The sequence below is a fragment of the Scyliorhinus canicula genome, chromosome 5, assembly GCF_902713615.1.
Source record: "Scyliorhinus canicula chromosome 5, sScyCan1.1, whole genome shotgun sequence".
Classification (NCBI taxonomy): Eukaryota; Metazoa; Chordata; class Chondrichthyes; order Carcharhiniformes; family Scyliorhinidae; genus Scyliorhinus; species Scyliorhinus canicula.
This window is the reverse complement of record NC_052150.1, coordinates 227,711,172-227,738,144: the sequence shown is the minus strand read 5'-3', so window position 1 is coordinate 227,738,144 and position 26,973 is coordinate 227,711,172. Positions and strand designations below refer to the sequence as shown.

Here is a 26,973-nt window from a genome sequence, read left to right as displayed (position 1 = left end):
GTTCAAGAGGAGCTGGTAGAGGGGCTGGGGGCGCCGATAGAGTTGGAGGAGCTAGTCAGGGGGATTGGACAAATGCAGTCAGGTAAGGCGCCGGGGCCGGACGGGTTCCCGGTGGAATTTTATAAAAAGTATGCGGATTTGGTGGGCCCCCTGTTGGTGCGAGCCTTCAATGAGGCATGGGAGGGGGGGGCTTTGCCCCCGACGATGTCACGGGTGCTGATCTCTCTGATCCTGAAGCAGGATAAGGACCCCTTGCAGTGTGGATCATACAGGCCTAGCTCGCTCCTCAATGTTGACGCTAAGTTGCTGGCGAAGATCCTGGCCACCAGGATAGAGGACTGTGTGCCAGGGGTGATACACGAGGATCAGACAGGATTTGTCAAGGGACGGCAGCTCAACACGAATGTGCGGAGACTGCTAAACAGGGGCTGTTTAGCTCACAGGGCTAATCGCTGGCTTTGAAAGCAGACCAAGGCAAGCCAGCAGCACGGTTCGATTCCCGTAACAGCCTCCCCGAACAGGCGCCGGAATGTGGCGACTAGGGGCTTTTCACAGTAGCTTCATTGAAGCCTACTCGTGACAATAAGCGATTTTCATTTCAAATGTTATTATGATGCCGGCAGTGGAGGGGAGGCGGAGATAGTGGTGGCGCTGGATGCGGAGAAAGCGTTTGATAGAGTTGTGTGGGGGTACTTGTGGGAGGTGCTGGAGCGGTTCGGATTCGGGGAGGGATTCATCAAATGGGTGAGGCTGCTCTACGCGGCTCCGATGGCAAGTGTAGTTACCAATGGAAGAAGATCGGAGTACTTTAGGCTCTACCGTGGGACCAGGCAGGGGTGCCCCCTGTCCCCCTTGCTCTTTGCACTGGCAATTGAACCTTCGGCTATGGCGTTGAGGGAGTCAGGGAGATGGAGGGGTCTGGTGCGGGGTGGGGAGGAACATCGTGTATCGCTGTATGCGGACGACCTGCTGTTGTATGTGGCGGATCCAGAAGGGGGAATGCCGGGGGTGATGGAGCTGTTAGCGGAATTTGGGGGCTTCTCGGGCTATAAGTTAAATTTAGGCAAGAGTGAGCTATTTGTAGTACACCCGGGTGATCAGGAGGGAATTGGGAGACTCCCATTTAAGAGGGCAGTGAAGAGTTTCAGATACCTGGGGGTGCAGGTGGCCAGGAGTTGGGGGACTCTCCATAAGCTTAATTTTACCAGGCTGGTGGAGCAGATGGAGGAGGAATTTAAAAGGTGGGACATGGTGCCGCTATCTATGGCGGTTAGAGTGCAGTCCGTCAAAATGACGGTTCTCCCGAGGTTCTTGTTCCTTTTTCAGTGTTTGCCCATCTTTATCCCTAGGGCCTTTTTTAGAAGGGTGACTAGCAGCATAATGAGCTTTGTTTGGGCGCATGGGACCCCGAGGGTGAAGAGGGTCTTCTTGGAGCGGGGTAGAGATGGGGGGGGGGCTGGCGTTACCCAATCTCTCGGGGTATTATTGGGCGGCCAATGTGTCGATGGTGCGCAAGTGGGTAATGGAGGGGGAGGGGGCAGCATAGAAACGGATGGAGAGGGCGTCCTGTGGAGATACAAGCCTGGGGGCCCTGGTAACGGCGCCATGGCCGCTCCCTCCTACGAGGTATACCACGAGTCCGGTGGTGGCGGCTACCCTCAAGATTTGGGGGCAGAGGAGGCGACATAAGGGAGAAGTGGGGGGCTCGATGGAGGCTCCGTTAAGGGGGAACCATAGGTTCATCCCGGGGAACATTGATGGGGGATTTCAGGGTTGGCACAGAGCGGGCATCAGACAGCTGAGGGACCTGTTTATTGATGGGAGGTTTGCGAGCCTGGGGGAGTTGGAGGAGAAATTTGGGCTCCTCCCGGGGAACATGTTCAGGTATCTGCAGGTAAAGGCATTTGCTAGGCGGCAGGTGGAGGGATTCCCTTCGCTTCCCGCGAGGGGGGTGAGCGACAGGGTGCTTTCGGGGGTCTGGGTCGGAGAGGGGAAGATATCTGATATCTACAAGGTTATGCAGGAGGCGGAGGAGGCGTCAGTAGAGGAGCTGAAAGCTAAGTGGGAGGGGGAACTGGGGGAACAGATCGAAGACGGGACATGGGCTGATGCCCTGGAGAGGGTTAATTCTTCCTCCTCGTGTGCGCGGCTTAGCCTCATCCAATTCAAGGTGCTGCACCGGGCCCACATGACTGGGACGAGGATGAGTAGGTTCTTTGGGGGTGAAGACAGGTGTGTCAGGTGCTCGGGGAGTCCAGCGAACCATGCCCATATATTCTGGGCATGCCCGGCACTGGAGGAGTTCTGGAAGGGGGTGGCGAGGACGGTGTCGAGGGTGGTGGGATCCAGGGTCAAGCCAGGATGGGGACTCGCGATTTTTGGGGTTGGGGTGGAGCCGGGAGTGCAGGAGGCGAAAGAGGCCGGTGTGCTGGCCTTTGCGTCCCTAGTAGCCCGGCGAAGGATCTTGCTACAATGGAAGGATGCGAGGCCCCCAAACGTGGAGACCTGGATCAATGACATGGCGGGTTTCATTAAGCTAGAGAAGGTCAAATTCGCCCTGAGAGGGTCGATACAAGGGTTCTTTAGGCGGTGGCAACCTTTTCTCGACTTTCTGGCTCAACGATAGGGTAAGGGGACAGTAGCAGCAGCAACCCGGGGGGGAGGGGGGGGGGGCGGACGATGACTATGTTTGTTTATTTAATTTAAATTTATTTTTAAGTTCTTTTGTTGTTCATTGGGGTTGGGGGGGTGGGGGATGTGATACATGCGTCGATACGGTCTGGGGTGTTACAGTTATTATGGGTTATTTTGTTGCATTTCATTGTTTGTCGTTATGTTTTATATTTTCTTTTAAAAAATCCAATAAAAATTATATTTAAAAAAAAACGGTGTCTGGATTTGCCCCCCAGGTGCTGTACCTGCAGGGCAAGGGCCAAATGCTGGGAAGTGGGATTAGGCTGTAAAGTGACTTTTTTTGGGGTCGGTCAGACACGATGGGCATAGTGGCCTCTTTCTGTGCCGAAACCTTTATGATTCTAAACGCTGACCCAGATCCCATGTAATCGTTTTCCTTTTTAAAAAAAATGTCAGAATTAGAGAAGCGCAGAAGTTTCAGAGGTTGTGCAGTTGGGGATTACAGATATTGGGAGGGGGTGAGACCACGGTGCGATGTGAAAACAATGATGATAATTTTAAAGTTGAGACATTGCTCGACTGGCAGTGAATGTTGGTCATCAGTGGGCACAGGGGTGATGGGGAGCAGGACTCAGTTCAAGTCAAGGTGCGGGCAGCAGTTCTGGATGACCTCAAGTTTATGGAGGGTAGAATTTGGGAGCCTAACCAAGAGTGCATCGGAATAGTCGAGCCCAGAGGTATCAACGGCATGAATAAGGGTTTAAACAGCAAATGACATGAGATAGGGGTGGTGAAGTCAGGCAATGTTACCAACGTGGAAATAGACATAAGAACATAAGAACTAGGAGTAGGAGTAGGCCATCTGGCCCTGTAGCCACCTGGGTTGGCCACTTCCTCACACAAAATGGAAAAACCCAAAGGTTACAGGGAAAAATGGACAGTTGCAAAGAGACAAGCAGTTTGCAGAATCCCCTGTGTATCCTAGCTGCTAAAGAAACCAGACAGCATTGTAACTAACGAGCTGCGCATATTAAGTGAGCGATTCCCAGTGATTCCCAGGCACAATGGACACAACAATTAGAAGAGATTGAAACATTCTATAGAAGGTCAGACATCCCGGCGCCAGTGGAGTCTGAAACAAAGGACACAAATAAGGTGGAACGAACCGCCCAGTGATCGAGGAACAGCCCCGTTATTGGGGAAATTCAAATCAATCGATTGGGAAGAGACCCAATCGATTGCAGGTTTATAGAGGATCCACCCTGAAGGATACGAAGCCCCTGGGACCTATAAAAGTCAGGTTCCAGAACTGATTCGCTCTCTTAGCCAGCCTCTCCTTGACCAGCCAGCCCTCCCAGCAGAACACTGTTGCAGCAGAAGACCTTGAGAAGGAGAGGCCTGGTCAGCAGCCGCCATCAATTAAGTGTTATACAACGCACGCTACGAGAGTAGACACTCCTGACCCCTTTAGTCCACACCAACGAGAAGCCTGCGAATCCAGGACAAAGCAAGAGGCCATTGTTCCCTGATCCGGTAGTTCCCTTAATCCAGATAAGTATTGGCCTGTTAGTGGTAGGAAAAGCCTAGTCTTTTAGTGTTATATGCATGAGTAGTAAATAACTGTAATAATAAACCTGTCTTGTTTGAACTTACTAACTGGTGTATTGAGTCATTGGTCTGAACTTGAACCTCGTGGTGGTATCATAAGGATACCTGGCGACTCTAGAGCTAAGGAATAAAACAGCCAATTGAGTGTAAAGCACACTCACCCAGAACGAGCAACAGCCCCTCGAGCCTGCTCCGCCATTCAATGTGATCATGGCTGATCTTTTGTGGACTCAGCTCCGCTTTCCGGCCCAAACACCATAACCCTTAATCCCTTTATTCTTCAAAAAACTATCTACCTCTATCTTAAAAACATTTAATGAAGGAGCCTCAACTGCTTCACTGGGCAAGGAATTCCATAGGTTCACAACCCTTTGGGTGAAGAAGTTCCTCCTAAACTCAGTCCTAAATCTACTTCCCCTTATTTTGAGGCTATGCCCCGTAGTTCTGCTTTCACCCCCCCAGTGGAAACAACCTGCCCGCATCTATCCCATCTATTCCCTTCATAATTTTATATGTTTCTATAAGATACCCCCTCATCCTTCTAAATTCCAACAAGAACAGTCCCAGTCTACTCAACCTCTCCTCGTAATCCAACCCCTTCAGCTCTGGGATTAACCTAGTGAATCTTCTCTGCACACCCTCCAGCGCCAGTACGTCCTTTCTCAAGTAAGGAGACCAAAACTGAACACAATACTCCAGGCGTGGCCTCACTAACACCTTATACAATTGCAGCATAACCTCCCTCGTCTTAAACTCCATCCCTCTAGCAATGAAGGACAAAATTCCATTTGCCTTCTTAATCACCTGTTGCACCTGGAAACCAACTTTTTGCGACTCATGCACGAGCACACACAGGTCTCTCTGCACAGCAGCATGTTTTAATATTTTATCATTTAAATAATAATCCCTTTTTCTGTTATTCCTACCAAAATGGATAACCTCACATTTGTCAACATTGTATTCTATCTGCCAGACCCTAGCCCATTCACTTAACCTATCCAAATCCCTCTGCAGACTTCCGGTATCCTCTGCACTTTTTGCTTTACCACTCCCCAACTCCAAATCATCTATGTAAATTGTGAACAATTGTGGGCCCAACACTGATCCCTGAGGGACACCACTAGCTACTGATCGCCAACCAGAGAAGCACCCATTAATCCCCACTCTTTGCTTTCTCATAATTAACCAATCCTCTATCCATGCTACTACTTTACCCTTAATGCCATGCATCTTTATCTTATGCAGCAACCTTTTGTGTGGCACCTTGTCAAAGACTTTCTGGAAATCCAGATATACCACATCCATTGGCTCCCCGTTATCTACCGCATTGGTAATATCCTCAAAAAATGCCACTAAATTAGTTAGGCACGACCTGCCCTTTATGAACCCATGCTGCGTCTGCACAATGGGACAATTTCCATCCAGATGCCTCGCTATTTCTTCTTTGATGATAGATTCCAGCATCTTCCCTACTACCAAAGTTAAGCTCACTGGCCTGACGGTCTGAGAGATGGCACAAACGTGACGTCAGAAACTTATCTTGTGTTCAAAGGTGACACGAAGGTTGCAAAATGGTTGGCATGATCTCATGGTTGCTGCCGTGAACAGGGCTGGAGTCGAATGTAGGTAGGGAGTTTGCAGTGGTGATAGTAGCCACATTCCGGTGCCTGTTCGGGGAGGCTGGTACGGGAATTGAACCGTGCTGCTGGCCTGCCTTGGTCGGCTTTAAAAGCCAGACATTTAGCCCTGTGCTAAATCAGCCCCTGGTTAATCTAAACCAGTTTATCCAACTGAACTGAACATCAGTTCAATCTGGAGTACAGAGACGGCACTGGTAACGCTACACGACAGCACTCAGCATCACACTGGACAGACAGAGTCCAAATTAAACACTCACGTCCTGGAACGAGGACGTTTGAACCCATAATCTTTAGACTCAGACTGAGTGCTGCCCATTTAGTTTTTCAGGCAGCTTTATGGTGTTGAGGTTTAGAAGTATTCAGACGGTTAAGTCAGAGTGGTGTGGATTACAAAATCCAATAATCCCCAAGCAGAATTAACTCCACTGTGGGCCTGGCTTATGTGCTCCATTTCACTCAATTAGTTAATGAAACAGTTATTATAGAAATCAGTAATGCCTGACTGGGCTCCTCGCAGTATCACATTTCAACCCACGTGTGCTGTTTCATAGCAGAGCCGTGCCCCCGAGGATAATTAATCATTATGAGAAGAGATTAAAACCCTGAATTATCCACAATTTTACTAACCCCACTGCCTCCTTCAACTATACTTACTCCTGCCGGCGTAATGGGGGCTGTAAATTAAGTCATGCTCTGTTGCCAATGTTTGATTTGAAGTAAGTTTCTTTTGAGATGGTTTCTTAAAACCCACATTTAGGTAGTCAGTCTGCTTGGTGTCAGCAAATTCACAAAAGGTTTGCTTCAAAGCCCCAGGAATTGAAGATCAGTGCCCTGGAGACAGCTACAAGCAACCCAGGAGAAAAATTACCAGGGCATTAAATAAAACTGCTTTCGTCAAACATCTCCCCCCCCACCCCCGCATTTTTTCGGACAACTTTATTTATTCCAAAAAAATTGGACATAAGCTTCTGCCTGCTGATGTTAACATCAATACTCCTGTTAAAGGATCTCCTTGGTGTCCTTTTGTACGTCAAACAAAACCATCAAAATAAGATTAGCTGCATTATTCTCAATAACAAATAATTTCACTTCCAAAGCAATGAAGCACGTTAAGATGCCCTGTGAGAGTGGACAGCATTATATAAAGGCAAGTTATATTCCTTTTGGTCAGACGGCACACTGCCAATCCAGGATGACCCTCCAGTGCGGTACGGAGGTGGTACGCCACTGTCAGCAGTGCTGTCTTTCAGATGAAACATTAAATCAAGGAAGGCTCCCTCTGCTCTCAGTTATATTAGACTTGCAAAGTTAACTCTGGTGCTCTCTCCGCAGACGCTGCCAGACTTTCCCAGCATTTGCTTCTTATTTCAGATTTCCAGCATCCACAGGATTTGTGTTTTCATTTCTGGCTTTGTTGTTGATGATTCAGGGATAGAAATTGGCCAGGACACCAGGGATAACTTCCCCACTCGTCTTCAAAATAGCTCCAGTCAATCTGTTACGTCCAGCTGAGAGCGCAGGCGAGTTTAACACCGCACCTTAAAAACAGCACTTCCGACAGGGCAGCATTCCCTCAGTGGAGGGATAACTGGAACGTCAGCCTAGATTTTAGTGCGGGATCAATATCTAGTTCAGAGTTTGAGCTTCTATTCAATACTTGTACTTCACTGCAGTACTGAGGGAGTACTTAATTCTCACTGACTAACAAAACATCTTGTGGTTTGTTTCCACTGTTAATTGTTTTTTTCTGTCCCAGGGATTCAGATTAACCACATTGATTTTTCTTAGCTGCCAGTAACGGGCAATCCCTTAAAGGCTGCGATTCAGAGGCCTTGGGGTAATAATTTTATTTTGCACCGACCCAGCACTCGCCTGAATTAAAAGGTCTGACTGAGATGGATGAAAGTCCAGTTATGACTCCACAGGCAGCGTGCCCAAGTGAAGAGATCAGAATTGGCCTGTCCGCATATTACAGGCAGTGACCATCTGGCAAGTCCAGGGTTGAGGAATTGAAGTTATTAAATGGGGTTATCCAAACAGTCCTGTCGTTCAGAGGAGGAATGTATCCAATACAAATCTATAGTTCACCTTTGTTCACAGACTAATAAACCTCTGACTATTTTTGCCTCATATTCTGTCTAGGGGAGTATTTATTCCAATTCTGTCCATTGATTATCTGAGAGTATGCGATTAGATAGTTGCCAAGACAGCAACAAGGGTTTTGTTTTGATCTGTGAGATGCTATCTATATATTGGAAAGATAAAAAAGGATTGGGAATGAGACTTTGCTCATTCAGAAGAGGCTCGAGATGCTCAGGCAAGAAACCTATAGTATATAACTAAAATACCCAGAAGCTTAACAGTACAGTCCATTCAATTAGACTCGGCCAGCATTTATTGTCCATCCCTAGCTGCCCTTCAGAGGTGGTTGTGAGCTGCTTTCTAACTGAGTGGCCTGCTCGGCCATATCAGAGTCAACCTTTTCTGTGGGCCTGGAGTCACATATAGGCCAGACCAAGTACGGTGGCAGATTTCCTTCTCGAAAGGACATCAGTTGGGTTTTTAAGATAATCAACTATGGTTTCATGGTCACCATTAGACTTTTAATTCCAATACACCTGCCGGGGTGGGGACTTCCAGTAGCGGCCATGTCCGGATAGGTCACGCACACGGCAGCTCCCGCCAAGATCGGACATTTGGGCCCTTTGCCGGTGATTCCCGGCGTGGCAAGAGACGCTGGAGAGGTTCCCCTCACTGCTGCATGGAGGGGACCAGGAGTGGGGCCGTGAAGAGAGCAATTGCGGGGAATGGAGGGGAACGAGTCCGAGAAGACAAAATGGCGGCCGACGCGAACCAGGCAGCGTGGGCCCAGTGGTCGCAGGAGCAACAGGAGTTCCGAAGAAGCTGCTTCACAGAGCCGAAGACGGAGATGGTGGCCCCCATGAAGGCCTCTATAGAAAGGATGGTGGAGACTCAGAAGGTGCTGGAGAAGGCGATCAAAGAGGTGGAGAGAAAGGTATCTGACAATGAGGATGAGGTCCTGGGCCTGGCAGTCAGGGAGGAGGCGCATGAGGCCATACACAAGAGATGGCAGGAGGGACTGGATGACCTCGAAAATAGGTCTAGGAGACAAAACCTTTGAATTTTGGGCCTCTCTGAAGGTGCAGAGGGGGCGGACGCGAGCGCTTTTGTGACCACAATGCTGGGGACGCTGATGGACGCCTTCCCGCAGCCCTTGGAACTGGACGGGGCACACAGAGTCCTCGCGAGAAAGCCTAGGGTGAACAAACCTCTGAGGGCGATGGTGATTAGGTTCCTCCACTTCACAGACAGGGAGCGTGTCTTGCGTTGGGCAAAGAAGGAGCGGAGCAGTAAGTGGGAGAACTGTGAAATTCGTATATACCAGGACCTCGGAGCTGAATTGGCTAAGAGGCGCGCGAGATTCAACCGGGCTAAGGCGGTCCTCCACAACAAAGGGGTGAAGTTTGGGCTGCTGGGTAATGTACCAGGACAGGCACCACTACTTCGATACGCCGGACGAGGCGCGGACATTTATTAAGCATGAAAAGCTGGACTCGAGCTGAAGGACAGCTGCACGTGGGTGAAACGCCCTGGTGGGGACGTGTTGGCCTAATGTAAGATCGGTAGTAGAAAAAAAAGCACCTGCCGGGGTGGAATTCGACAGAGCGTTACCCTGGGCCTCTAGATTATTAGTCTGATGACAACACCACTGGGCTACCGCCTCCCCCAAGGTCCTGAATTCACCTGTCAACAGGCACTTGTAAAATAATCACTTCTCAAACAATCCTTAGTTATGATAAATTATTTTAAATTGCAAGTTCCTTCTTATCTCCTCTATTCTCGGCACCATCCTGTACCATGGGCCTTGGACCTGCACTTCAGCCACTCAATAAAATCAATTGTTGCTTACTCATCAAAGGCTACGTTAGTTGAGTACCAGGTAAAGCCTGCAAATATTAAAGTCATGTCAGATTGGTAGAATTGATTAGGAAATCAAACAGGAAATTACGAAGGAACCCCTTGACCCAAAGAGGTGTGAGAATGTGGAGCTACCATAGGGAATGGGGTTCAAGTAGGTAGTATAGATACATATACCAGAAGGTATAATAATAATAATAATCTTTATGGTCACAAGTAGGCTTACATTAACACTGCAATTAAGTTACTGTAAAAGACCCGAGTCGCTACACTGTGGTACATACATATGTGAGGTGGAAAGGAACAGAGGGTTAAGATGATAGATTTAGATGAGGAAAGATGGGAGGAGGATCGAGCATTAACACGGTATGGGCTGTTTGGGCTGAATGGCCTGTTTCTGTGCCATGTATCGTATGCAATGTAATCCCAGCTGGAATCGTCCCCAATCCCTCTGCACAAGTTCAGCCAGCAGTCACAACACAAGATACACCTATGCCCTACATCATTTGCAGTTGTGTTCAGCTATAGTTTATGGTCCTCTGTGTTCACACCTCGTTCTCAGTTAGCCAGAACTCTGTTTTACAGAAGACGAAGGTATGCTGGTCATCCATGCACAGAAATCACTACAAAGTGCAAAATACAAAGAAAATGCACTGCCTCAGCAAACAAAGACATTCCATCAGCGTTTACAGCACAGCAGGAGGCCATTCGGCCCATCGTCTCCATGCTGGTCAACAAATATCCGACTGCTCAAATTCCATTTTTCAGCAATTGGCCCATAACCCTGCAGGTCATGGCAAGTGAATAATGTTAAATGCTAAACACACAATTCACATAAAATCATCTGCAAAGGAGTTTGGGACACTGATGCCTCAGTTGAGGGAACCTGAAGGGAACCAGCACCTCAGAGTAACCAAGGTGCCTGCACATTATAAATCCCACAGTGACACGGCCAGAATTGTTGCTGTACTGTTGCCTCAGTGCAGGAGTTCACAACTCTTGGGATTAATTCAGGAAATGGTTATATATTATATTTTGTGGCAGTAATGTTATTAAAAACCCTGGGCTCAAATAATAATCTTTATTAGTGTCACAAGTAGGCTTACATTATTCTAATAATATTTATTGCACACGGAGGGAGAATTCAGAATGTCCAAATTACCGAACACGGGACTTGTGGGAGGAATCCGGAGCACCCGGAGGAAACCCACGCAGACAGAGGGAGAACGTGGAGACTCCGCACAGACAGTGACCCAAGCCAGGAATCTAACCTGGGATCCTGGCGCTGTGAAGCCATAGCGCTGACCGCTGTGCTGACATAAGCAGTAATTAAGGTGTCATAAAGATGAGGAAATCATTAATTTCAACCATTTACTTGTTTGCAGAGAGATGGCTAATGTAATATTGTTTGTAGAAAGGAGGTTCCCTGGAGTGTAGATAATTAATGAGGGCTGGTGTTTAATCCTAGCTAAGCAGGTCATGGGACATCTTAGTGGGTACAGATAATGTAATTAATGGGAGGAGCCAGGTCTGTCTGCGGTTTTGGCAGTTTTGCCATAGCATTTGAGTCCAACAAGACAGAAGGATTTTCAGCTTGTTCCTGAAAGGGTCTCTCTCCAAAGGTCTGCACAGGGAACAGCAAGTAAACCCGACTGCTAACTTTATTTAGGAGTGGATTTTTAACTGCAGTGGGCGGGAAAATACATTGTAAAGGTATAGGGTACAAGTTGTTTGCCTCTTCTTTAAGAACTGTTTAACTGTTAATTTTAAAGCAATTTATGTGATGTTGGTGTGGTTAATTCTGTGTTTAAATTAAAGTTGATTTGATCATAAAAGATACCTATAGGTCAGAGCCATCACACTAGGGGTGAAGTTTTACTTGCTGCAAATTGTTTGAGGTTCCTCGTCCGGTTTCCGAACAAATATTGGGGTCTGGTCCGGTATCCTCACACTTTGTGAACCAGGAAAATGGGACAGCAATCTTGATGATGATTGCCTTTGGAAACTTAAGAAAACACATCACATTCCTTTCACATGGGACACGTGTCAAAAGTTGAAAATCTAACTCTCGAACCCAGCTTCGAAATGGCCCTTGTGCCAGTGCTGGCTCTTCCCCTCTGCCATGGAGTTACAATACAGGTAAGCAGGTCGGTTTGGACTCACCAGCATGACCACACACCAGTTGAGAATGCCTCTGTAGTTGCTGTATCCACTCGCCGAGCTCAGCAAGGACTCCTGGGCCTTGTGACAACTAGAACAAACAAAAGGGTAATCAGGAAATAAAACCCACCATCGTACAATTCGTGCCCAGTTTAAATTCTTGAAAGAAAAAAAAAAATCAATTTTCAGGATGCAGGCATCATTGCAAAGTCAGCATTTATTGTCCCTCCTCAGTTGCCCGGAGAAGATTGTGCGTGACCACATTTTTGAAGCAAGTGATGGTTCTGGTTATTCTCTGCCGTGGACTCGCTCGGCTATGCCAAAGGACGGTTAAGTGTTGGTCTGGGACTGGAGTCATGCATACGCCATAGGACATAGGAGCAGAATAAGGCCACTCGGCCCATTGAGTCTGCTCCGCCATTCAATGATGGCTGATATTTTCTCATGAAAAATGAAAATCGCTTATTGCCACGAGTAGGCTTCAAATGAAGTTACTGTGAAAAGCCCCTAGTCGCCACGTTCCGCCGCCTGTTCGGGGAGGCTGTTACGGGAATCGAACCGTGCTGCTTGGCCTGCTTTCAAAGCCAGCGATTTAGCCCTATGCTAAACAGCCCCATTCCCCTGCCTTCTCCCCATAACCCCTGATCCCCTTATTAATCAAGAACCTATCTATCTCTGTCTGAAAAGACACTCCGTGATTTGGCCTCCACAGCCTTCTGCGGCAAAGAGTTCCACAGATTCACCACCCTCTGGCTTTATAAATTCCTCCACATCTCTGTTTTAAAGCCAGACCAGGTAAATGAGACAAGTTCCTCCCCTGAAGGACATCAGTGAACAAACTGGTTGGTTATAACAATCCTTCTGCTTCCTTTTCACTTTTACTATCAGCTATTAAACCAAAATCAAGTTTGCTAACGGTCAAGAGGGTTTTCAACTGAGTCCAGCGAACCATGCCCATATGTTCTGGGCATGCCCGGCACTGGAGGAGTTCTGGAAGGGGGTGGCGAAGACGGTGTCAAGGGTGGTGGGATCCAGGGTCAAGCCAGGATGGGGACTCGCGATTTTTGGGGTTGGGGTGGAGCCGGGAGTGCAGGAGGCAAAAGAGGCTGGTGTGCTGGCCTTTGCGTCCCTAGTAGCCCGGCGAAGGATCTTGCTACAATGGAAGGATGCGAGGCCCCCAAGCGTGGAGACCTGGATCAATGACATGGCGGGTTTCATTAAGCTAGAGAAGGTCAAATTCACCCTGAGAGGGTCGGTACAAGGGTTCTTTAGGCGGTGGCAACCTTTTCTCGACTTTCTGGCTCAACGATAGGGTACGGGGACAGTAGCAGCAGCAACCCGGGGGTGAGGGGGGGGGGCGATGACTATGTTTGTTTATTTAATTTAAATTTATTTTTAAGTTCTTTTGTTGTTCATTGGGGTTGGGGAGATATGATACATGCATCGATATGGTCTGGGGGTGTTACAGTTATTATGGGTTATTTTGTTGCATTTCATTGTTTGTCGTTATGTTTTATATTTTCTGTAAAAAAATTCCAATAAAAATTATATTTTAAAAAAAGAGGGTTTTCAACTCACCCTCTCTGGATTATTAGAATTTGAATGAACTGATCCAGTAACAATATACATACTGCTGTACCTGTGTAAATCAAACGGAGAGCTGGACTGGGGATGATCCTCCTGTGAGCAGGGGAATAATCTGACCAAAGGATTCTCGCATCTGGTTTTATATTTCTATTTAACTTTCTACTTATCAATAAAATCTGCAGTTCACCTGAAAGGTCATTCACATGGGTACCATTTTTTAAAAATAGTGATGTTGGCATTGCTGGCGGACACAGCATTTATTGCCCATCCCTGACTGCGCTGCATTTCAGAGTCAACCACATTGCTGTCACGTGTAGGCCAGGCCAGGTAAGGACGGCAGATTTCCTTTCCTTAAGGACATTGGTGAACCAGATGGGTTTTTACGACAATGGTTTTGTGGTCATTGTTTAGACATTTGGGTCCAGGTTTTGATTCAATTCAAATTTCACCATCTGCCCTGGTGGGATTTGAACCCGGGTTGTGGCCCTGCATCTCTGGATTACTAATCTGGTGACGACACCACTACTCCGCCACCTCCCCATTGCCCTCGAGAAGGCGGTGGTGAACTTGCGTCTTGAACTGCTGCTGCCCGGGTGTACCCACAGAGCTGTTTAGGAGGGAGTTGCAGGGTTTTGACACAGTGACGGTGAAGGAACGGCAATATATTTCCAAGTTAGGGGGGCTTCCGGTGGCTTTATGTAGGGGGAAGACGTGAACGCGTGCGCCCACTTTTTGCCCTTTCTCTTAGTTTCAAGGGGTATTTTATTTTGAAAACTCACAGAATTAATGGAATATGGATCCTGTACAGGTGAAATCCCCAGAAAAGCCAGGGGGAGAAAGGGCAGACAGATGTTAGCGACGGAATCGGATGCCTCTCAGGGCTCGTCGACAGTAGATTACAGAGACAGTCTCTGGGGATCCAGCCTTCCCACTGACGGCCGAGGGACTTTCCAGTACCTTGGCGAAAGAATTCGATAAATACTGGCGGGTTGCGTCGGAGGATCTCCAGAAATCAATGGAGGAGGCCTTGGCCCCCATCCAAGTGGTTCTGGAGAAGACCAATGAAGCCGTGAAAGTCCATGGACCACGTTAAAAGACATGGAAGAGGGGCAGCACGGTGGCACAGTGGGTTAGCATTGCTGCCTACGGCGCTGAGTTCGAATCCCGGCCCTGGGTCACTGTCTGTGAGGAGTTTGCACATTCTCCCCGTGTTTGCGTGGGTTTCGTCCCCACAACCCAAAGATGTGCAGGTTAGGTGGATCGGCCACGTTAAATTGTCCCTTAATTGGAAAAAATAATTGGGTACTCTAAATTTATTTTTTTTAAAAGACATGGAAGTAGCCCTTTCGAGACAGTGATCAGATTGTCGCACCGGAGGCCAAAAACGCATTTAATAGAATGGAGCGGGAACATCTGTTTGAGATTTTTGGGAGGTTTGGATTTGGACACATGTTTATCTCCTGGTCTGACTACTGTATAGAGCCTCCACTGCTAATGTTTGCACCAATGCTCTGGACTCTTGCTACTTTTGTTGCATTAGCTATGAGGAGCGGTTGAATAAACTTGGTTTGTTCTCACTGGAACGATGGAGGTTGAAGGGCGACCTGTTGAGGTCTACAAAATTGTCTACATAATTATGAGGGTCATAGACAGAGTGGATCGTCAGAGCCTTTTCCCCAGGGTAGAGGGGTCAATTACTAGGGGGCATAAGTTTAAGGTGCGAGGGGCAAGGTTTAGAGGAGATGTACAAGGCAAGTTTTTTTACACAGAGGGTAATGGGTGCCTGGAACTCGCTGCCAGAGGTGGTGGTGGAAGCAGGGATGATTGTGACATTTAAGGGGCATCTTGAGAAATACGAGTAGGATGGGAATAAAGGGATACGGACCCAGGAAGTGTAGAAGATTGTAGTTTAGTCGGGCAGCATGGACGGCACGGGCTTGGAGGGCCAAAGGGCCTGTTCCTGTGCTGTACTTCTCTTTGCTCTTTGTTGGGGCACGAGACATGGGTATCCACCGGCTCCACTTCTGTTTGCCTTGGCAATAGAACTGCTTGCTCTTAGGCCGAGATCCTGTTAAGTGGAAGGGGATAAATCAGGGAGGGTTTTCCAAACGCGGACCTACTTCTCCATATTACAGACTCAGTACCCTCTACGGATGAGATAACAAAGCTGTTTTGACTCCTTCTCGGGGTACAAGCTGAACGTAACCAAGAATGAATGCTCCCCCCGGGAGGAGAGTGCAAATGGGCCGCTCCCTTTGCGCTTTGCCACAACTAGTTTTCGTTATCTGGGGGTATGGGTGGCCTCGCTTTAAATTATACTGGTGGGCGGCACAGTGGTTAGCACTGCTGTCTCACGCCGCCGAGGACCCGGGTTCCATCCCAGCCCCGGGTCACTGTCCATGTGGAGTTTGCACATTCTCCCCGCGTCTGCGTGGGTCTCACCCCCACAACCCAAAGATGTGCAGGGCAGGTAGACTGGCCACGCTAAACTGCCCTTTAATTGGGGGGAAAAAAAAGAATTGCGTACTCTAAATTTATAAAAAGAAATTAAATTATATTCGTCTGGTCGAGTGTCATCTTTGACTTAACAGTGGTGGAATAACCTCCCCTGTCCTTGGCAGGCAGGGTTCAGTCTATTCAAATTAACCAATTCCCCAGATTTTTATTTCTTTTTTAATGTCTCCCCATTTTTTTCACCAAATCCTTTTTTGTCAAAATTAAGAACTTAATGTCCTCCTTTATTTGAGCTTGTAAGACTCCAAGAATCTGTGGAGTTTGTGCTTCAAAGAGACAGGCAGTCAGAGGGCTTGGCGCTACCCAATTTATTGTTTTACTATTGGGCAGCCAATATTCAGAATATATTGTTGTGGTTCAGTGGCCCTGGTTCCATGTGGGGACAATGGAATCGAGCTCCTGTACGGTTTCTAACCTTGGTGCAATAGTAACCACATCTTTGCCTTTCTCTCCAGTAAGATTTTACCTGAATCATAGAAAAATAGGAGAAGGCTATTCAGCCCTTCGGGCCTGCCCCGCCATTCATCATGATCATGGCTGATCACCCAACTCAATAGCCTCATCCTGCTTTCCCTCCATATCCTTTGATCCACTTAGCCCCAAGTGCTACATCTAGCTGCTTCTTGGAAACGTGCACGGTTTTGGCCTCAACTACTTCCTGTGGTAACGAATTCCACAGTCTCAGCCCTCTCGAAGAAATTTCTCCTCATCTGTCCTAAATGGTCTACCCCTTATCCTCAGACTGTGCCCTCTGGTTCTAGACACACCCACCATCGGGAACATCCATCCTCCATCTACCCTATCTAGTCCTGTTAGAATTTTGTAGATTTCTAGAAGAACTCCCCCTCATTCTTCTGAACTCCAGCGAATACAATGCTAACCGATTCAATCTTGCCTCAAAGATCAGTACAATCATCCCAATCTGCTAAACCTTTGCTGCTCTCCCTCTAAAGCAAGAAAATCCTTCCTCAGATAAGGAGACCAAAACTGCACACAATATTCCAGCTGTGGCCTCACCAAGGCCCTGTATAATTGCAGCAACACATCCCTGCTGCTATACTCGAAACCTCTCGCTATCAAGGCCAGCGTACTATTTGCCTTCTTTACTGCCTGCTGCTCCTGCATGCTTACCTTCAGCGGCTGGTGTACGAGGACACGCGGGTCTTGTTGCAAGTTCCCCTCTCCTAATTTATGGCCATTCAGATAATGGTCTGCATTTCCGTTTTGCTACCTAAATGGATAACCTCGCATTTCTTCAAATGATGCTACATCTGCCATTCATTTGCCCACTCACTCAACTTGTCCAAATCACACTGAAGGATCTCTGCATCCTCCTCACAGCTCACCCTCCCACCCAACTTGGTGTCATCTGCAAACGTGGAGATATTGTCTGTGCGGAGTCTGCACGTCCTCCCCGTGTGTGCGTGGGTTTCCTCCGGATGCTCCGGTTTCCTCCCACAGTCCAAAGATGTGCGGGTTAGGTGGATTGGCCATGCTAAATTGCCCGGAGGGGGGGGGGTTGTTGGGCTACGGGTATAGGGTGGATACGTGGGTTTGGGTAGGGTGATCATTGCTCGGCACAACATCGAGGGCCGAAGGGCCTGTTCTGTGCTGTACTGTTCTATGTTCTATTACATTTTGTACCCCCATCTAAAACATGAATATACATTGTGAATAGCTGGGGTCCCAGCACCGATCCCTGCAGCACCCCACTAGTCATTGCCTGCCAATTTCAAATAGACCCGTTTATTCCGACTCTTTGTTTCCTGTCTGTCAACCAGCTGCATCCCAATACACTGCCCCCCAATCCCATTACACTCTAATCTCTTCTGCGGGAGTTTGTCAAATGCCTTCTGAAAGTCCAAACATACCACATCCACTGGCTCCCCCTCGTCAACTCTACTAGTTACATCCACAAAGGATTCAGTGGTGGTGTCCACCCTGCGAATCTGGAACAATTCAGGCACCATTTTAAGCTCTGTTCCCAGTCTTCGCTAGCCCCCATCTGCAATAACCATCTTTTCCTGCCAGCGGGTTTGGACTTGACATTTAAGTCATGGGAGGGGAAGGGTATTGGAGACCTGTTTGTGGAGGAGAGGTCTGACAGTTGTGGAGGGGAGCTTGCAGAGAAATTACAACTGCCTGGTTCCAGTCTTCACAGATTTGAGATTTTTTTGCTCAAGGCTTTTCCCTGGTTGGGTCTGATAGGGAGGTCCATTCCCTGGTTGGGTCTGATAGGGAGGTCTATTCCCTGGTTGGGTCTGATAGGGAGGTCCATTCCCTGGTTGGGTCTGATAGGGAGGTCTATTCCCTGGTTGGGTCTGATAGGGAGGTCTATTCCCTGGTTGGGTCTGATAGGGAGGTCCATTCCCTGGTTGGGTCGGATAGGGAGGTCTAATCCCTGGTTGGGTCTGATAGGGAGGTCCATTCCCTGGTTGGGTCTGATGGGGCGGTCTATTCCCTGGTTGGGTCTGATAGGGAGGTCTATTCCCTGGTTGGGTCTGATAGGGAGGTCTATTCCCTGGTTGGGTCTGATAGGGAGGTCCATTCCCTGGTTGGGTCTGATAGGGAGGTCTATTCCCTGGTTGGGTCTGATAGGGAGGTCTATTCCCTGGTTGGGTCTGATAGGGAGGTCCATTCCCTGCTTGGGTCTGATTGGGAGGTCCAATCCCTGGTTGGGTCTGATAGGGAGGTCTATTCCCTGGTTGGGTCTGATAGGGAGGTCTATTCCCTGGTTGGGTCTGATAGGGAGGTCTATTCCCTGGTTGGGTCTGATAGGGAGGTCCATTCCCTGGTTGGGTCTGATAGGGAGGTCCATTCCCTGGTTGGGTCTGATAGGGAGGTCTATTCCCTGGTTGGGTCTGATAGGGAGGTCCATTCCCTGGTTGGGTCTGATGGGGAGGTCTATTCCCTGGTTGGGTCTGATAGGGAGGTCTAATCCCTGGTTGGGTCTGATGGGGAGGTCCATTCCCTGGTTGGGTCTGATGGGGCTGTCTATTCCCTGGTTGGGTCTGATAGGGAGGTCTATTCCCTGGTTGGGTCTGATAGGGAGGTCTATTCCCTGGTTGGGTCTGATGGGGCGGTCTATTCCCTGGTTGGGTCTGATAGGGAGGTCTATTCCCCGGTTGGGTCTGATAGGGAGGTCTATTCCCTGGTTGGGTCTGATAGGGAGGTCCATTCCCTGGTTGGGTCTGATAGGGAGGTCCATTCCCTGGTTGGGTCTGATGGGGCGGTCTATTCCCTGCTTGGGTCTGATAGGGAGGTCCATTCCCTGGTTGGGTCTGATGGGGCGGTCTATTCCCTGGTTGGGTCTGATAAGGAGGTCTATTCCCTGGTTGGGTCTGATGGGGCGGTCTATTCCCTGGTTGGGTCTGATGGGGCGGTCTATTCCCTGGTTGGGTCTGATAGGGAGGTCTATTCCCTGGTTGGGTCTGATAAGGAGGTCCATTCCCTGGTTGGGTCTGATAGGGAGGTCCATTCCCTGGTTGGGTCTGATGGGGTGGTCCATTCCCTGGTTGGGTCTGATAGGGAGGTCCATTCCCTGGTTGGGTCTGATAAGGAGGTCCATTCCCTGGTTGGGTCTGATAGGGAGGTCCATTCCCTGGTTGGGTCTGATAAGGAGGTCCATTCCCTGGTTGGGTCTGATAGGGAGGTCTATTCCCTGGTTGGGTCTGATAGGGAGGTCTATTCCCTGGTTGGGTCTGATAAGGAGGTCCATTCCCTGGTTGGGTCTGATAGGGAGGTCCATTCCCTGGTTGGGTCTGATAAGGAGGTCTATTTCTGTCATATACAGAGATATCCTCTCAGCAGAATCAGCTCCATTGAGTGAGGCGAGTGCAAAATGGGAAGGTGGGTTGGGTCCCATTCTGGGAGTGAGGTCCTTTCACAGGGTCAACTCCACATCTTCATGTGTTCTGCTAAGTCTGATCCAATTCAAAGTGGTGCACAGGGCGCATCTGACTAAAGCGAGGATGGGTGGATTTTTCTCTGGGGTGGAGGACAAATGTGAGCGTTGCTCTTGGGGGCGGCTGAACACACTTCTGTTCTGGTCGTGTCCCCAGTTGGTAGGCTTTTGGGCCTCTTTCTTCAACACCGTGTCGGTGATACTCAATGTTGATTTGTATCCATGTCCACTGGTGGCCATGTTTGGGGTTTCAGATTTGCCCGTGCTTCAGACGGGGGTGGAGGCGGACATCCTTGCCCTCGCCTCGTTAATAACCCAGAGACGGCCAGGATGAGCAGGTTCTTTGAGGAGGTGGAGGACAGATGTGGGCGGTGTGGGGGTAGCTCGGAGAACCATGAACATATGTTTTGGGCATGTCCTAAATTGAGGGGATTCTGGCAGGGATTCGCGGATGTTATGTCAGAAGTCCTAGAAAGGAGGGTAAGTGGCAACCGTTCAGCGATTTCTTCAAGGAAAATTGAACATCAGCAGTAAGGGGCTGGGGTGGAAAACAGGAGGCATGGCAATGTTAGATAAGGACGGGGAACTTAGTATACGGGTAATTAAGGAATAGCGCGGGGGTCGTAGGGGACGCTGTTTTCTGTTTTTTGCTTTTTAGGTGTGTTGCACGTGTCAGCCCACGCGGTTGTGTAAGAAATGTTAATGTGTTAACCCGTGAAAATTACAAAAGCTTCAACAAAATATTTTCTTAAAAAAACCCCAGAGATGGGTTCTGCTTGGGTGGTGGTCTCCTACTCTGCCCAGTGCCACAGCTTGGGTGATTGACCTTATGTCTCTCTGACATTTAAGGTTAAGTACACCATTAGAGGGTCTGCAGAAAGGTGCTACCTCGGATGGCAGCCATTAATTTCCTTTTTTAAGAAGCTGGCCGCCGCTGTCAGCTGTTTAGAGGGTCTAGTTTCGTTTTTGGGGGTTTAGTTAAATATGAGCTTTTGCTTGTTAGTCTCATTCTCTTACTGTGATTGGATTGGTGATTGGATTTGTTTATTGTCAGGTGTACCCAAGGTACACGGGCGGCTCGGTGGCGCAGTGGTTAGCACTGCTCCCTCACATAAATACAATTGTGTATTTATGGTTGCCCTACTTTTTTTTCATGAATGGAATGACCTGTCTGAACTGTACGCACAATACTTTTCACTGTATCTTGGTACACCTCTTTTTAAAAAAAATTTAGTGTACCCAATTAATTTTTTTCCAAAGAAGTCACAATTTAGCGTGGCCAATCCACCTACCCTCCACATCTTTTAGGTTGTGGGGGCAAAACCCACGCAAACGTTGAGAGAATGTGCAAAACTCCAGACAGACAGTGACCCAGAGCCGGGATCGAACCTGGGACATCGGCGCCATGAGGCAGCAGTGCTAACCACTGCGCCACCGTGCCGCCCCCATAATGGTCTTCTTGAAGCAGGTGGGGTCCTCAGAACGGAGTGGGGAGAGGTTGAAGATGTCGGCCAACACACCTGTCAGTTGGTCCGCGCAGGATCTGAGTGCACGACCAGGGACCTCGTCGCTTTCCGAGGGTTCACTCCCAAGAAGGCCGACTTGACTTTGGTAGCTGTGACGGTGGGTATGGGTGTGTCCGGGGCTGCTGGGGCAGTTGACGACGGTTTGATGGTTTCCTGCTCGAACCGAGCATAGACTGCATTGTGTAACTTTGGTTAATTGTTTTGTCGGGCTTGTTAATTATTTTAAAAAATTTAACAACCCAGTCAGGAGGGCGAGTGGCTTGGTGAGGAACCTGCAGTTCCAGTGTGCCCTAGTCATTCTAAATGGTGGAGTTTGTGGGTTTGGAAGGTACAGAAGATTCATATCGTTATTTATAAACCAGTGACAACCGGTGCGGAAGCTGGAGTAAATAGAACAGCTACAGCATTCCTTTCAACAGGGATTATCGGAAATCACAATGTGGCCATCAGAAAGGCCTAACTTTAATTTTAAGGTTATTCTTGACTCTAAAGCAAAGAGTCTCTATCCGTTCAATCAAATCCTTTAACCTCCCAACTCAACACGGAATATTCCTTGAACTCCTGTACTTGATGAAATACAGCCTGGTATATGGCGTCTGTCCTCAGAATTAAATCCTTTTTAGTCTTGGCATCATTCTGCATCTTCAAGGCCAACATATTCTTCCTGAAGGTTTTCAGGCTGAATGCAGTTATTCCACAAGGTGCCCAGCCCCAGCTCTGTACAGCTTCAGCTGAACCTCCCCCCCTTTATATTCAATTGAAATGCTGACCTGCTTTTTCCTGTTACAGATGTTCATTCATTTTTAACTCTGCTTTTATTCCATTTCAGCTTTGCAGCATTTCGGTTCAGACTCATCTGTCGATTCTCATTTCTTCTGTTTGCTCAGCGAGCTAACATCACCCTCGCCCTGATCGCACAGCTTTCCATCCTCCACCTTTGATAACTCTCACTGGGGGAAGATGGTGATGCAGCCGTAACGCCACTAACTATCCAGAGACCCAGGCTAATACTCTGGGAACACGGGTTGAAAACCCACCTAAGCAGCCAATTCAAATCTCATTAAATAAATCTTGAATATCATTTTTTCGTTACAAAAGCGGCTCATCTGACCTGGTCTAGCCTACATATGTCGCCAGACCCACAGTAATGCAGTTAACTCTCAAGGGCATTTAGGGAGAGCAACGCACTGCCAGTGACACACACCTACCATGAAATTAAAAAGATCCAAAATTTGATCTGCTGCATCCTACCCCACACCCGCTGGCAAAAGTAGAGAGCTCATAGCCTGAGATGACAAGTTGTGAAACTGACTTCAAAAATTTGGCTAGCACCAAATCAAAATTAACTAGCACAAAATCTGCCGGATTTTCCAATTCCCAGCTGGGTTCGGTACCATATCACCCCTGCCTAACCCAACCAAAATTGGACTCCAATTTTATACGGCATGATTAACCTTGAATACCCTTAATGTAATAAACGTTGCCCATCCAACATCACTCGCATCGCAAAGTAGAAAATGGAAAGAATACTCATTTCCTGGCTGCTCACAAGCAGCTGAAAAGCGCCAACAGCTGGAGTAGGACTCGCTGACTTAATCTTTCAGCAGCACCTATTATTTAATAGCGAGGATGAGGTTACTGCTTGCCAATCATATCCTCTCCAGCAAACCAGTTTAAAAAGCTCCTAAAATAGCACCACACGGGGAATGACGTTTAAAAGAGAGGCAACAGCAGCCTGGGAACACTTCAAAAATCGATAGCTCAAAGACCAGGCAAATATTTTCGATTTGATTTAAATACAGATTGGTCATTTTGAAAATACAAATTGTGAGATATAGATGTTGGAGCTGAGTGTTTTACAACCTGAGAAATTGGGGCAGCAGTAAACAGCGCCTTAAACCTGCTTCAATCAGATCATCTACCTGAACTCCACTTTCCTGCCTGCTGCACATAATCCCCTGATTTCCCAAGAGACAATAAAAATACCCACCCATCTCTGCCTAGAATATAACTGTAGAGAATGAAGTTATTCTCGGATCATTAATCCAGGATTATTCAGCAGCCTGCATTTATATAAATAAATAAATAATCTTTATTGTCACAAGTAGGCTAACATAAACACTGCAATGAAGTTACTGTGAAAATCCCCAAGAGCACTTTAATGCAGCACACCCTTTGCAGTTATAGAACATAGAACAGTACAGCATAGAACAGGCCCTTCGGCCCTCGATGTTGTGCCGAGCCATGATCACCCTACTCAAACCCACGTATCCACCCTGTACCCGTAACCCAACAACCCCCCCACCCCTTAACCTTACTTTTTAGGACACCACGGGCAATTTAGCATGGCCAATCCACCTAACTAGCACATCTTTGGACTGTGGGAGGAAACCGGAGCACCCGGAGGAAACCCACGCACACACGGGGAGGACGTGCAGACCCAGCCGGGAATCGAACCTGGGACCCTGGAGCTGTGAAGCATTTATGCTAACCACCATGCTACCGTTCTTTTTTAAACATACCAGCCTCCCCGAACAGGCCGGAATGTGGTGACTAGGGGCTTTTCACAGTACCTTCATTTAAAGCCTACTTGTGACAATAAGCAATTTTCATTTCATTCATTTTCATTTCATTTTTCATCTCTGAATCTGTAAATACTTAATTACCTGCAAATGCTCGCATTCAAAGCAGTCTGGCATCTTTGAATTTGTGTATATATATGTTTCTGGAACATACCTCTTCATTCACCTGAGGAAGGAGCAGTGCTCCGAAAGCTAGTGTTTAACCTGGTGTTGTAAGACTTCTTACTGTGCTCACCCCAGTCCAACACCGACATCTCCACATCATTGACTGTAACTGTTTCACAGAGACAATCACTTTGATGTAGACTCCAGATTCATTTTTTTTTCCAAATGTTTTTTATTCTCCTCCTATTTCACATTTTCTCTCAAATTTACACCCACCACCAATAAACTATAATCAGTAACAAATATGTCAATCCCCATATCAATAACAACGATCTGATCCTCCCACCAAACCCCAAACATTAGCCCACATGTTCACACAAACAAATGACAAAAAGGAATTAGGGACCGAGGCGAAGGCTATGATATCTGCCTCCGCACCCGTTTCCAACCCCGGCTGGTCCGACACCCTGAATATGGCCTCACAGGGGCCAGGGGCCAGTTTTACGTGCACCACTTTTGGAATTACCCTATAAACGTCCTTCCAGTAATCCTCTAGCTTTGGACAGGACCAAAACATATGAACGTGATTAGCGGTGCTCCCCCCTGCAACGTTCACACACATCTTCTACTCCTTCAAAGAATCGGCTCATCCTCGCCCTCGTGAGGTGTGCTCTGTATACCACCTTCAGCTGTATCAGCCCCAACCTCGCACATGAGGTGGAGGCATTCACTCTCTGGAGCACCTCACACCAGAACCCCATCTCCATATCCTCTCCCAACTCTTCCCCCCGCTTTGCTTTGATCCCTTCCAGTGGTGCCTTCTCCTCTTCCAAAACAGCCCTGTAAACCGTCGATACTACCCCCCTTCTCCAGTCCCCCTGTCGACTGCGCCTCCTCCAGGAAGCTCTGTATCTCCTTCCTGGCATAATCTCGAACCTGCAAGTAACTAAACATTTCCCCCTGCTCCAGCCCATACTCCGTTTCCAGCTCCTTCAATTCTGCAAACCGACCCCCAAGAAACAAATCTTTTAGTGTCTAAATCTCCTTCCCCTCCCATTTCCAAAAATTTCCACCTCCCTGGCTCAAATCTGTTTCCCCCGAACATTTCCCCCGAATCGGCATTTCCCTCGACCCTGCCCCCAACCCGAAGTGTTGGCGAAACTGCCTCCAAATTCTCAATGAAGCTATTATTACCGGACTCCCGGAGTATTTCCCCGGGGCTATCGGGAGCGGCGCTGTTGCTAGTGCTTTCAATCCTGACCCCCTGCACAAACTCTCCTCCATTCTGACCCACTGGGAATCAACCCCCATGACCCAGCTCCGCACCTTTTTCACATTCGCTGCCCAGTAGTAAAGCATCAGGTTCGGAAGACCCAAACCCCCTGCCTGCCTTCCCCTCTGTAGCAGCACCTTTCTAACTCTGGCCATCTTCCCTCTCCATATGAGCGAAGTAATCCTTCCCTCAATCTCTCTGAAAAAAGCCTTTGGCAGGAAAATCGGCAGGTATTGAAAAATAAACAGAAATTACGGCAACACGTTCATTTTAACCGCCTGTACCTGACCCCCCAGTGGCAAAGGGAGACCATCCCGCCTTGCCAGATCCGCTTTCACTCTCCCCACCAAACTAGAAATGTCGTACCTGCAGAGGCCCAATCCCCACTCCCGGGCAACCTGCACCCCCATGTACCTAAAGTGAGTCCGTGCCCTACGGAATGGCAGCCCCCCCACCCCTGGCCGAGACACCACAAAATACTCACTCTCGTCTAGATTTAGTTTGTACCTCGAGAAAGACCCAAACACTCGAAGCAGCTCCAATATTCCTCCTATTGACACACTCTGTTCCGACACGTATAACAAGAAGTCATCAGCATATAAGGACACCCTATGCTCTATCCCCCCCCCCCCCCCCCCCCCCGCACTATTCCTTTCCATACCCCCGAACATCTGAATGCGATGGCCAACGGCTCAATCGCGAGTGCAAACAGCAGGGGGGGAGGGACATAGGACATCCCTGCCTAGTCCCACGGTGGAGAGAAAAGTATCTCGAGTTGATGCTGTTTGTGCGGACACTCACCCTCGGCTCCTTATGTAGTCGCTTTACCCAGTTCACAAATTTTGGTCCAATCCCAAACCGCTCCAGAACTGCCATCAAGTACCCCCATTCCACCTGGTCAAATGCCTTCTCAGCGTCCAATGCCACAACCACCTCTGTTTCCTTCCCCTCTGCCGGTGCCATAACTACGTTCAATACCCTCCTGATGTTTGAAAGAGCTGCCTCCCTCTCACAAAACCCCGTCTGATCTTCACCTATCACCTTCGGAAGGCACTCCTCCAGCCTACCCACCAGTGCCTTCGCAAATACTTGTGCGTCCACATTCAGAAGTGATATGGGCCTATACGACCCACACTCCGTCGGGTTCTTATCTTTTTTTAGCAACAGTGAAATCGATGCCTGCCCCAAAGTTTGTGGCAACACCCCCTTCCCTATCGCCTCTTCAAACATCCCCACCATCAGGGTGCCAGCTCATCCTTGAATTTTTTTATAATATTCCACCGGAAACCCATCCGGCTCTGTCACCTTCCCCAACTGCATCCTCCCAATCGCATCCTTTATCTCCTGCTCCACTATCGCTCCTTCTAATGTAGCCCTGTCCCCCTCCCCTAACCTCGGGTACTCCAACCCATCTAGAAATTCCTGCATCTCCCGGCCTCCCCCAGGTGGCTCTGACCTGTACAACCTCTCATAAAATTCCTCAAAAACCTTGTTAATCAGA

At 48.3% G+C, this 26,973-nt stretch overlaps 1 protein-coding gene across 2 annotated transcripts in view; it reads right to left on the bottom strand.

The window, feature by feature from the left end:
- The window catches only part of LOC119966642 (diacylglycerol O-acyltransferase 1-like), a 146,306-nt gene that overhangs the window by 95,245 nt on the left and 24,088 nt on the right, over window positions 1-26,973 (bottom strand). For both annotated transcript variants that reach the window (XM_038798684.1, XM_038798685.1), the window contains one exon: window positions 11,985-12,072. In XM_038798684.1, coding sequence (XP_038654612.1) covers window positions 11,985-12,072 — 88 coding nt within the window. The remainder of the gene's footprint in view (window positions 1-11,984; window positions 12,073-26,973) is intronic.